Source organism: Strix uralensis, chromosome 9, assembly GCF_047716275.1.
Source record: "Strix uralensis isolate ZFMK-TIS-50842 chromosome 9, bStrUra1, whole genome shotgun sequence".
Taxonomy (NCBI): domain Eukaryota; kingdom Metazoa; phylum Chordata; class Aves; order Strigiformes; family Strigidae; genus Strix; species Strix uralensis.
The window spans coordinates 6,781,600-6,793,786 of record NC_133980.1 but is presented as its reverse complement, the minus strand read 5'-3'; the positions used below and the strand labels follow the sequence as shown (position 1 = coordinate 6,793,786).

The window sequence follows — 12,187 nt, the reverse complement described above, 5'->3', positions numbered from 1 at the left end:
TGGGCTCCTCACAGTGTTTTCTTCATTGTGTAGAAGTGAGATTGGTTTTGTGACCACGGATCAGGTTTTTAGGGATCAATGCAGCCGACTACAACCACCTCAAGCTCTGAGCCACACTTTTATAACTTCATAACCTGACAGTACATAGTATTGAGAACCATTGTTTCAAAAAGGCTGAGCAATGAGCATCTCCCATGATAAAAGTAAAAACACAACTAACAGTTTAAGCGATTACAGTCACAGTATAAAGTAAAATTGTATTTGATGACTCAGTTTTGGAGGTAGTAAAGGGTCTGTATAGTGCCTAGAAAAGACCCAACACAGAAAATACTATACAATGACAAGAGGAAAAAGATTTTACCCTGAATTTATACTGTGTGCTTCTTCTGAGATTCTTCACAGTACAGGCTTGCTCCTCTCCAGTGTACTTTGGGTGAAACACACTATCCTAGAAAAAACAAAACCAAACAAATTCCCATAACCAAGGAAGTGCTCTCTGTATTATAGTCTGTACATTATAGCAAAGGGGCTTTACAGTCGAGTGCTTTTTTTTAATTATTATTACTTTTAAACTGCAAGGCCACAATAATTTTCCTTCTAGAAGGATGCTGTAACTGATCTCAATAGTGTAATTTTGCTGTAAAATAAGCACAAAAACAATTGTGACAGTTTAAGATGTTACAGAAATAGAAGTGACAGATGACAGAACACAAGCACACCACACAGCAGTGAGGAGGACACAGCAGACTGAATTGGTTAAGGACAAGCTGCCTTATACCTTACAGACTTCTGGGAAGCTTTGTAAAGTAATCATGGATGACAGTACAGATTTTTAGCTAAGGATTCATAATTCTGCTGTGGAGCAGAACATATCTCATAGCTCTGTCCTGCCAAGTACCCAGTACTCCTAAAAGACCCTCCAAAGCAGCAATCCACAGTCTTCTCAGTGATCTCAAATTAATAAATGAAAACTCCATCTAAGTAATGCAGTATGCTTTATAGTAACATGGTACTTACATTATCTTCTTCCTGAATTTCCAGGGTGTAGGAAATCACTTCTTCTGGTGTACATCCTTCTACTTTATTCCACTGCAATGCGATCCACGTAACACCAGCTCGAACAAGCCTTGGTGCAGAAGGGGTCTGAGGAATATTACCTGCAGTGTAGCATACCACCTCCTGGCTGTACCCACTGCACAGAGACAGAGAAGGAGAGAGAGGAATATTAAAACAAAACCAAACGGAAGAAAAACAAACCCCAGTGTATTTACAGAAATATTTCATGTTTTCAAAAAAATCAAGACAATGTTAAAATTGCCCAGGTGGAAGAGATAAGCACTCAGTTAGGAAATGCCAGAACTAAGATTAGAAAATGCAGGATTGTATGGGTCCTCACAGTCATTTTTACAGATCTCATCACAATAATACTGCAAAAAATAGCATCTGATTGCCTAAAAATATTAACTGACTATTCACTGTGAAGTCTCACTTAACAATGGGGAACTAAAACATAGGAAATAAAGCCCCAAGTGTTCAACTTTTAGATGCTGAACTTGAGATGCAGTTTCCACCTTTTAAAAATTCGAATACAACTTCTGTTTAAACTACACCTCTAAAAGCAGAGTGCTTCAGCAAATCTAGCCCCACTGTTTCAGACATACCCCCTCCAAAGAAAGTAGGAAAAATCTATCCAGTCATGACCATACATGCTCAGCATCACGTAGAAGCTGTCTGGTGCAGGCACAGATACCTTCCAACCCCCCAGGCTGGCTCTACTCCTTTCCAAATTTCCCTGCCCAAACTTCTTTGCATTTTAAGCTGAGCATCAAGTTGCTTTTTGGCACAGCTCAGGTTGCAACCAGAGAGAACATCTGCAGCAGAGGAGATGCATGCTCTCATCCTGCACACAATGCCTTGAAACATAATAGGCAGTTGTGTCAAGAAAGTGTAAGAAGGGTTTTCTTAAGACTCCATGTAAAATATATTATGTACAATGGAAATTTGAGAACAAGTTTTAAAGCAGACAGATTTTGGTGAATTTTCAAGAGGACAACATCAGAACTCTCAAGTGAAGGTAACGTTCTTGCAATTTTCAAATCTCAGTTTCCAAAGTACAAATGTATTTTGTTCCTTAAAGTCACTGCATAAATTTAATACACATGAAAAGCCACATCTCCTTTTTCTGCGTCTTCCTTCTCAAAAGTGACGTCTGATGAAATATTCTTACAGTTAAAAAAAATCCACCTATAACTAACACCTGAACAAGACAAAAATGATCTTAAATGGTAAGTCCACGAGCATTACAGCCAATCAAAACCATCTTACAAAATGCAATGTTAGATGACATCATCATGTCTTAGTTTTGAGTGCTGTCTATGAAAATAAGCCATGTGCTGTTGGTGCTTATCTCATAGATTAACACAGAGCAGCTGACCATAAACATAGTTCTTAGTTCACTCCCTCCCCAACAGCCTGAGGAAAAAAAAGAAAGAGAAGAACAAAATAAAGCAGGGGGGAGGGTTGAAGCATGCCCTAAGATATTTTAAAAATCTGGAATCTGGCAAAGAAATGAAATGCCAAAACTGGGAACTTTGCACAAAACTGTCAGTCCCCTTCCAGTTACACTCAGCAGCTCCAGTTCAAGTCTCTTGCTCTCTCCAGATCACGTATTATTTCAACAGTGAGGGAAGTAATCTTGCAAGAAGTTGGCAAAAAGAACTCTGTGCACACATGAAAACAGTTCCAGTGCATCTCAGAGGGAAAACACAGGAATATGAATAAAGAAACTTTTTAAAGCTATATATTACTAGGAGGTTTGTGCTTTGGAAGAGAGAGCAATACAGCAATCTCCCTCAGCAAAACACACTGCTATATACCACCAGTGTTTCTTTTTCTGTCCTTCTTGTAATAATGATTAGATCCTGTTTAGCTAAGAAGGACAACAAAGGAGTATACAAGAGCACTGGATGTTTAGCTTCTTCACAGCTCAACTTTTCCTGGCCTACTTTCCTTCTGAGAGTACAGGAGGGCACAGCCCCTGCAGCACAATGTCTCTTTGGGCACACTCTGGTCCTCAGCTGCAAAACATTTTAGCCCCATGCTCCCTAGCAGCTCCCCGAGGATTGTGATAAGTCTGATTTCTCATCATCTTCATTTGAGCACACCTGTTCATGTGCAAAGAAAAGCAGAACCTGAAACGCATGTTGCAGGGCCCTTGGCCATGCCTGTCCTCTCTCGGTCCTGGCTCTCTCACCCCTCTTTCCTACCCCATCAGCCATCCCTGCCAGTCCTGAAGAAAAGGAAGGGACTGTACTGCTGAAAAAAAGAGACAGAAGGGCTTTGGTTTAAACCAGAAAAATAAATATATCAAGATTCCTTTCAAAATCTGTAACTTAACTTCCTCTTGCTTGTTTTTCTTGGTTCACAGAGGTCCCTAGTGGGAATTTTACATAACAGATGTATTCTTTTTGTATGAGGAATAGACCACAAAACACCATTTAACACCTCAAAAGGAGCCTATCTTCTTAGGCTAACCTCATCCCACTGAAGGTACACAGCAATTCCCTGGGAGGTGAATGATACCACCAGGGAAGGTGTGACTTACTCTAAAGCATTAATAATAGAGCGAATGTCAGATATTTAACCTAAAACAATAACGAGAAAAAACAAAAATCCCCCCAGAAATCCCTCTTTACACTGTCATTGATAGTTAAACTTCTTGACCACCACTTTTTCCTCAAGAAAGCGTGTACCTTGGGTAACTTACCTAGTACCGATGTCATTCTGAGCTGCTAATCGGAAGGTGTAACCCAAAGCTGGACAAAGCTTAGTCAACTTGCAATGCTTCTGGCTTCCAAAGTAACATTCTCTGAAACCACTGTTCCTCTTTCCCTAGAAAGAAAGAAATCTGTAATTGGATAACTACAAAACAAAACCACACTATTCTTGTTTTAAAAAGAGATGTTAAATGATATTAAAATTAGACACTGTCATACAGGCACTGTGCAAAGAAAGCTGTGTAAGTCACTAACAGCATTGCTACGCTATCTAAAATAATACAGATCAGCACAGTCAGTCTGCTGTCAGATTCCTCCTCTTTTCAGTTTATCTTCCTGAGACGTCTCTACAGCTTCTGTCATTCTGCTTGAAATGCAATTTATCCTACTCATTAAGCAAAAAGCGTGCAAGTTAACGGTGAAATTAATCTCTGAATCGACCCAGTCACAGGAGCACAGGAAAGCTGCAACGAAGGATTCTTGCACCTCAAATCCCACATAAGCCCTGCCTGTATCCCACAAGAGGGCTCCCGCTCCCCGCCGGCCGCCCCGACTGCTGCCAGACAGGGACAGGTCTGGGTGCAACCCTCTGCTCAGTAAATCAGAGAGATTTAATCATCAGGGCAGAGTATTTAACGTGTCACCTTCTATACCCGTCCTGCTGCTCCAGAGCAGGCGGCATGTGATGAACAAAGAGGATTTGTTGGAGAGTGTGCAACTTTAAGACACTTAGATGCCCGAGGTATGGTTTATAGGAGCATCACATCAACGTGACCCAGGACAATGACAAAGCCAAGATGGGACAGCAGCAAGAGACAGTACCAAGACACCTCTAGGTCCCAAGTCCTTCCTCAGGTACATCAGGTACAAACCAGCATGGCCGAGGACATGGACATTCAGAAGTTCTCTCCCTTCCCGCCACGTTTAAAACAAAACAAAAACTTTTTCAATCCAACCCAACTAGGTATGCCCTACAGTAAAAACCAAGCAAAGCTTTCTGCAGGACAGAGACCCCAAGACAACAAAGAATATCTGGTCTCATCCTATGCCACACGTGGGAAATGGTCAATTTGAAATCTTTCAGGAAAAAGGGCATGGATTGCTCAACTCTATATAAATAATATGTACTTGAGCTGAACCAGTTTAAAGGAGTTTAAATTTCAATACTTGAATATAAAATTAACAATTACCTCACAAAGTACCCAAAAGCACACCAGAATAGAAACCTAGCAAAGCACATACATGGGCTCAAACTGGTGCAGGAGGTAAAGTTATGCCCATCTCTGCAACATCTTCTGACCTAAGAGCTCTGCTATGCCATTTACTATTTTTGGCACCTGTCTCCACAATTTTTAATTTTTATTTTATCTCAGGAAAATTAACATCTGCCCATAGACAAGGCTACTTATTTCACCTGATACACACCAGTCTGACAGAAGACTCGATGTTTCTATGCCTAAGCAGACTAACAGGAAAACCATTTATACAGATGTCCCTTACTGCAACCAACAGCCTCACCTGCTGCTGCCTCCTTGGGCTCTGTCAGTCCTCCCACACACAGTCCTTCCTCCACGCTCAATATATCACTTCATCATTAAAGATCTCAAAAATACCCGAGTGGGACATACATTTTTCACTGCCACACTCTCCAGCCCCTATCAATTCCCACTTCTTTTTATTCAGATTGCAACACAGAACGAAGAACTCCATAAAACGTTTGTAGTAAATCTCAAAAATGTGTTTATCAAGCTGGAAATGATCATGAAGACCTCCAGCACGGCACAACAATTTGGAGGCAATGTAGGGACATTTAGCACACGGCAAACAGCCATAACTTACTTTTATTTACACAGTATGATCCTACACTTGTTCTAGAACTTGGCTTTATACCCAGTTTTCTTCAATTTCACCCACCTGCTCCAGCTGTAACATTACTGTATAGCTCAAATAAATTAAGGGGTGGAATTGGAAGAGAATCATGAATTCTAAAGCAAAAGTCTTTTGTAAATGAGAAGATTTTTTCAGATCTAAAATCCCTAGATATACAATTATATGATAAAACTCCTTTTGGACAAAAATAATAGGTCACCATACTTCCCAGCTCAGCAATAACACACTTAAAATCCAGACTATACAAAACCTAATTAGTCATCTTATGTTTTAGTAAAATATCCATTCATCAGTGCAGGACTACTAAGAACAGATTTCCACACCCCCCCCCCCCCCCCCATCCAAGCTCTCTTATAGCTTCAGATGCATTAAATTCATTTTTCTCTAACTCTTTAATGACTTAATTATTTGTAAAGCATTTGAAAACATTTAATTTCTTTTTGATTTCTGCTTGTTTTTTTAAAAATAATTTTCTAATGCTTTTTCTCCAGGAGAACAAAGTGACCAAATGCTAAGTATGCGATCAGTAAACAGATGAACCACGATGGCTGCCTAAAAAAGGAAAGTCATGGAAAATCTCACCTGTAGCACAATGCCTGAACTGAGAGCAATGGGCCAAGGAAACTCCAATTTGTCAAACTGGTGGGTTAAAACTTTGCAAAGGCTGCCAAAAATTTAAGTAATCTTCAACTTTCTAACAGTACAAATTCTGGTCTCATATATATTTTCTTCTAGAACTGGTGTTGTACATTCCCCAGACTCGCTCTGAGACTGACTGGTATTCAAGTTACTCAGACTGGCTGGTATTTTGGATTCTATTGGCACTAATTGGAGAGGCTGGCCGATATTTCTAATTATCCTGGCATTAATAGCCTGGAAATAGTCTCTCAGCTCCTTTTCTCCCAAGATTTATGAAAGCCCTAATGCTGGCATAATTATAGACAGGAACAACTGGCAGGCTGGTACTGGCTGCCACCCAAGAGTCTTACAGCTTTCCCAGAATCCTTCTCCTATTCTTTGTACACGTGACATCCAACTTTTAATCCTTTAAATAATGTTTCCTAAGTTGCTTAAAATACACTGTATCATTTCCGCAAATATCTCTAATCCACAAATTTCAAAGGGAGAGCACTGTCTGACTTCTTCACTAGCCCTGCTTTCCCCAGCCTATGTTCCCTATTCTTCACGAGGACAACCCATTGTGTGACCATCATCAGGGCCTGTCAGAGCAAACAAGAACATTCCAGCTCCACAAATCCATTAGAATTTGCACAATACTATAGCACAGCATTTTAACACAATCTTAAGAGTTTTGCCTGCTATTTTAGATGTATTTCAAGCTAGACACTCACTTTAAACAGGATACTTAAGTTTCTCTTGGAGATAACATTTATTGAATCAAGGGTTTTGAGATTTTAAATGGGTTTTGTTGATCACACTTCCTGCGGCAGACAGTAAATAAACATGAAAAGAGGAATGGGCCACTGCAGATACAGTGGATGCAGAAATAGAGCACAGTCTTTCACAAGACCTCAATGCAAAAAACTGAATAAAAGCTGCCAGCATCAGCTCTGCAACCAGGAGGCAAGGTGGCAATTTGCTGCAGGCCATGCCAGCATTAACGTCTGTGTTTGGTTCACATTGGCAATAAAAAGCAACAGACTGATATTCAATCTGACACAAAGCTGTGGAGCTAACTGTCAACAATTACTGTAACACACTCCAATATCTCTGCAAAACTTTTATTGTGCAAGCTCTTATACAAGTAACTGACTTTTCTATATACACAAACTTTTAGAAGACAGAACAGGACCTATGAAATATCCCTAAAATTTACACAGAAACCCATTTTATCCAAGACTCTCCTCTTGCATGTCCCACAGGATTGGCACAGCTACAGAACAGACCTAGAGGGCAGGTAAGTGATCAAACACAAGCCCAAGCATGAGCATGACGCTCCGTGTATCCGAATTCTGGTAGACCATCACTGAGATGCATGGCCCAGATTACCAGCTAGTATAAGTAAGCACGCTTCTGCTAGCCTTCAGAAGTTTAAAACTTTGTGGCAGAACAAAATTATCACCATTTATCTATTACATAAGCTTTTTATTAACTATCCACCACTAAATTATTACATAGTGTGGTATTGTACCTGTCTCTCTCTTGAGCAAACTAAAATGAGATGCTTACTGGATGAGAACTAAAGCTGCTTTTGAGTTCTATACAAAACAGTGACACACACTGCATGAGAGGGATGTCCTTATCTCTGGCTCAGGAACAGTCCTCCACTTTCCCACAGAGAATGAATAGGATACTCTCACTATCCATATGCACAAGAGAAACATTTATTTACCACCACTTAATCACAGAATGATCATTTCACATCTGATTAGTAACAAAGGCTTGATTCTTAGAGCAGTGCCAGCAGTGTTTTTCAGTGCAGTTACAGCTTACTGATTTTGATGAACGCTTGCATCAGGAGAAAGCGTCACCTCCTTTACAGTGATGTTTTCTGTTTGATATATTCTTAACATTATTTTTTCTGATTAGCCTTTTGCTTACCCCAAATAATCAATCCTGGCACAAAGTCACCAACTGACTAGTCCAGGTTTGTAAGTTCAAAGGGTTCAGGTTTGTAAAGTTTATAGAACAAGAGCCAGAAGGTAGAGTTTCCTTTATTACTAATTTGAACTGATTTTATTGCCAGACTGCTATTGCCCATCCCAGCACCTGAGGTGCAGGCATGTTCAGATCCTACTGCATTTCAAACTACCTGAGAAGAGGGGCTGATCCTAACTCCACTGAAGCCAATGGAAACTTTGCTAGAGTACATCCAATGTAACCGAGTGACAATTCGCTGAACTGGCCTTTTACTTTGCTGTTAAAGAATGAAGACTGTCCTCCATAGCTCTTCAGGCATTTTAAGCTAAACCAGTTTATTAGCAAGGCATTCAACTGTAATTCAAAGATCTACATCAGCACTGAGAAAGAAAGTATTTGCATTTTCTAACTAACATGTAACGCCAGTCACATTACAAACCACTTAATCCAAATTGGGAGGGAAAAACGTGGAATAGCAGGAATAGCTTTGTCTATTGACTACTCCATCTTCCAGAGTCTGCGGGTCAGGAAAACCTCCAAAACTCAGAACTAAACTGAAGAAGCAGCAGCTGGGTAGAACTGGCACAGAGACATATTAGAGCAGTATAACCTTCTCTTCATCGAAGTAAGTCAGAATACAACACACCTAATTCCAATGAAGAAACAAAACCAAATGATGTGTGCTTCATCTAAAGCTCATCTAATGAGGTAAGAGAAGATTTTTAAAGTATCTATGAGAAAAGACAGCTAAACCCGAGAATGGGAATGGTACTGCAGCTATTCTCAGCAAGAGACAGTAAAAAAAAAAATCCAAAACCAAACCAAAAAACCCACAAAACCAACCAAAAAACCAAACCTGCCTTGAACGCTTTTCTCCAGTCCTTCAAGTGACCCTCCAGAGAAGCGGGGAGCATGTGACAGGCAGGTGGGGTGCATGGGGCTTGCCGAGGAGCGCTGCACTCAGGGTCCCAGGCAGACCCCCCAGCACCCAGCTGGCACTGCAGCACCTCAGCCCTGAGCGACTCCCCAACTCTGCAGGCACGAAGAGATGAGATGCTGTCCTCTTGCTACAATTGACAACCTCACTTAATCCTATGGTTGTAAAACATGCCGCTTCTGCTGTCGTCTTACAGCAATAATTAATTTTTTGCATATACAAGTGATGTCATCTACACTCCTGGCTGCATTTTAGACACTGTAAACCATACCTCTGCCCTGTAAAACCAGGAGGAACTCGTGGAGATACCATTGAGCATCTGACCTGCTCCAAGGTCTGAATTGCCCCAGAGAGAGACAACCTGTTACCCAGGGTGCAGGAGCACAGAGGGGCTCCCAGAGCCCCTCCCTTGGTGGGAGCGGGTAGCACAGCTCGAGCTGGGGGAACAAGCCAGCCATGCTCGTCTGACCACCTCCACCACTCCCCACATCTCCTGTGTCTGATGGCAGTTCTGTTTCTATAGTCTGAGGCTTCAGCCTTTGCATGACAGCTTTCCATGGTCTGTGTGTTGCTTCTGTGTTGTGAGGGCTTTCCGTGGCTCACTTGCACTCTATCCTTCCCTAGGAAGGGACTCAACTTCTCAAGGCAGACTGCCATTTTAGGGTGTTTTTCTGAATTTGTCATAGGACAGATTTCTTGTTCTCCACTCTTGCAAAGCCCCCTCTGCTTTGCAGCCACAATTTAATTTCCTTCTGATTGCTGATTTTCCATGTTTATATTTTATTCTGTGCCCTGTAGCTAATGAATGTTGCTCTAGCTGAGATCTGGCAGAGCACTCGCTGTTGCCTGGCAAGCGTTCTCCTCTTCCCTGATGTATTTATTTCTTGATTTCACCAGGACACAGTGTGGCATTGTAACAAAGCCGGTGTTTTTTGCTTACGTGGAGTTTACACAACCAAGTTCGAGGGTACAGGGCACTGCAAGTGAATTCTCTTTTGTACTTGGGTGCCGTAACTCTGGTAGCTAACTGCACCCTACGTCAGAGACACAGCTTGCAATGGCACATGAAAAAGTGAATGGAACAGCTTGCTGAGCTCGCCGTTGCAGGTAGATGAGGCTCCTGCGGATGCAGGTGCACCCAGCCTCTATCTTCAGACTTTCTTCAATAAGCCTTAATAGCAAGTTTTAATTCAGCAATTCAAAATTGGATTTCTGTCTTGTGTCAGAAGAAAAAGCATTTCAGAGAAGCTACACCTTTGGCATTAACCATCTCACAAACAACTACATTTCAGTCAGGAATCATGTCAAACCACTGGAGATGTACATGTTAACTTGTGGAGGGCCATTATTCTTTCATCTTTGCTGGCTAGCTATGCACTGGGGCCCCACATTTCAGTACTGTTACTGAGAAAACAAGGAAATTAAAATAGACAGATTGAGGGAATATGGATGCCTTCATTTTTCCCCCTTGGCACATGAGCTAGCCTAAACCAAACTACTTTTGTCCTATGAAAAGCAGACATCATAATAATTCTTTCTGAAGACAAAACTCCAGGTATATACTCAGTATTAAAAGGTTTAAAGGACAAGAGCATTTTAGAATTGCCTTACATATATCCAAAGTTATGACTAGGCTCCATGTGGACAAAATTAACATCAAAAGTATTTGCACTGTATTAATGGTCTGCTGTTGGTCTTTCTTCTGACAAGAGCTTTTGTGGCTTCCCTTCCCCTTGCAGGCTGGAATCATTCACATTTCCACTGCTTCACTGTTTGGTGCTGTTATGTTCCCGTGGCTCCAAGTTAGTGGAAGCCTTGCAAGAGATCACAACCGCAGAGTCAGGGTGTCACAGAAGATGTAATGGGATCATCCTGGCCCATCCTTCTGGAGAAATGTCTTTTTAATCTCCTTTTCCCTGACCTCACGCTCCACTTTTTTCTTCTCCACTGACAACCTTTCCTCTTCCATTATGCAGAGAGGGGCAGCAAGCCATTCTGAAATTCTTGTTTCATTTTAGTTCAGTTCAGTGGGTTTCTCGTCATGTAGACTCCACTTTGCTGTGATAATGCATACAATAAATGTTTGCACAGTGAGTGGTTCCAAACATCCAACAGGTAGCAGAATGAGCAGGGAACCCGTTACTAGCAAAATGAATCATTTTCCTTCATAACAGAATAGTCCCTTTAGGATATTATTTTTAGGCTACTAAAAACCTCAAGAGATGTTTCTCAGACTATACAGATAAACACCCCTTCACATTCTTCATTTCCTGACTCGCCACCTTTTTTTCTTCCGTGTTGCTCAAGACTTTTCTGTCACCCGATACATATTTTTTCCTTGGAAGATGATATTCATTGTCTCATGCTTTCTGCAGAAATATGGCTTGCATAACAGAAAGGAGTCAGAAAGCGATGGAGGGAGGACTCACAACCAGAACCACCCTCCAGCAGATCTTGCTTTTGGCACTCTCCTCAATAGCACGCTGCTCACTAACGATCTAAGATCTTTGGGACAGAGAACTTATTTCCTTTTGTGTCTGGAAGAGGACTAACTGACACTATGCAAAGGACCTCCTGCATACATTCTCTGTAGGAAGGGCTGCAAGATGATGCCTCTTCTCCCTTGAGGCAGGACCAGTGTTGTATTCTGCACTCAGACAGCATCCAGAAGGAAGAGATCATGAAGAGAGCTCTAAGATACATCACAAGTAATTGAATAACAAGTAATGCTAGTTAACAAATAAAGTACACCAAATGAGCAATGAAAAGTTAGATTTCAAGAGTACAGAAGCAGAACATTGTTTCTGCATAAAACACACTGAAGAGTTTTCCCCCCACTGACCCTTTCACCTTTCCAACTCTTTACCTAATGCCATCAGGATTTCATTTGCCTACTTCTACTTTCTCTTGTATTTAATTATTTTTCTTTACTCAGCAAATACTTGTAAAGTCTGAGTGCCATTTATTTATGTATTTATTTCAA

General features: G+C 41.1%; 1 protein-coding gene across 1 annotated transcript in view; it reads right to left on the bottom strand.

The window, feature by feature from the left end:
• The window catches only part of FNDC3B (fibronectin type III domain containing 3B), a 209,866-nt gene that overhangs the window by 51,920 nt on the left and 145,759 nt on the right, over positions 1 to 12,187 (bottom strand). Inside the window, exons 12-14 of the mRNA XM_074878513.1 lie at positions 3,767 to 3,891; positions 1,018 to 1,192; positions 362 to 448 (exon numbers count right to left, since the gene is read on the bottom strand). Coding sequence (XP_074734614.1) covers positions 362 to 448; positions 1,018 to 1,192; positions 3,767 to 3,891 — 387 coding nt within the window. The remainder of the gene's footprint in view (positions 1 to 361; positions 449 to 1,017; positions 1,193 to 3,766; positions 3,892 to 12,187) is intronic.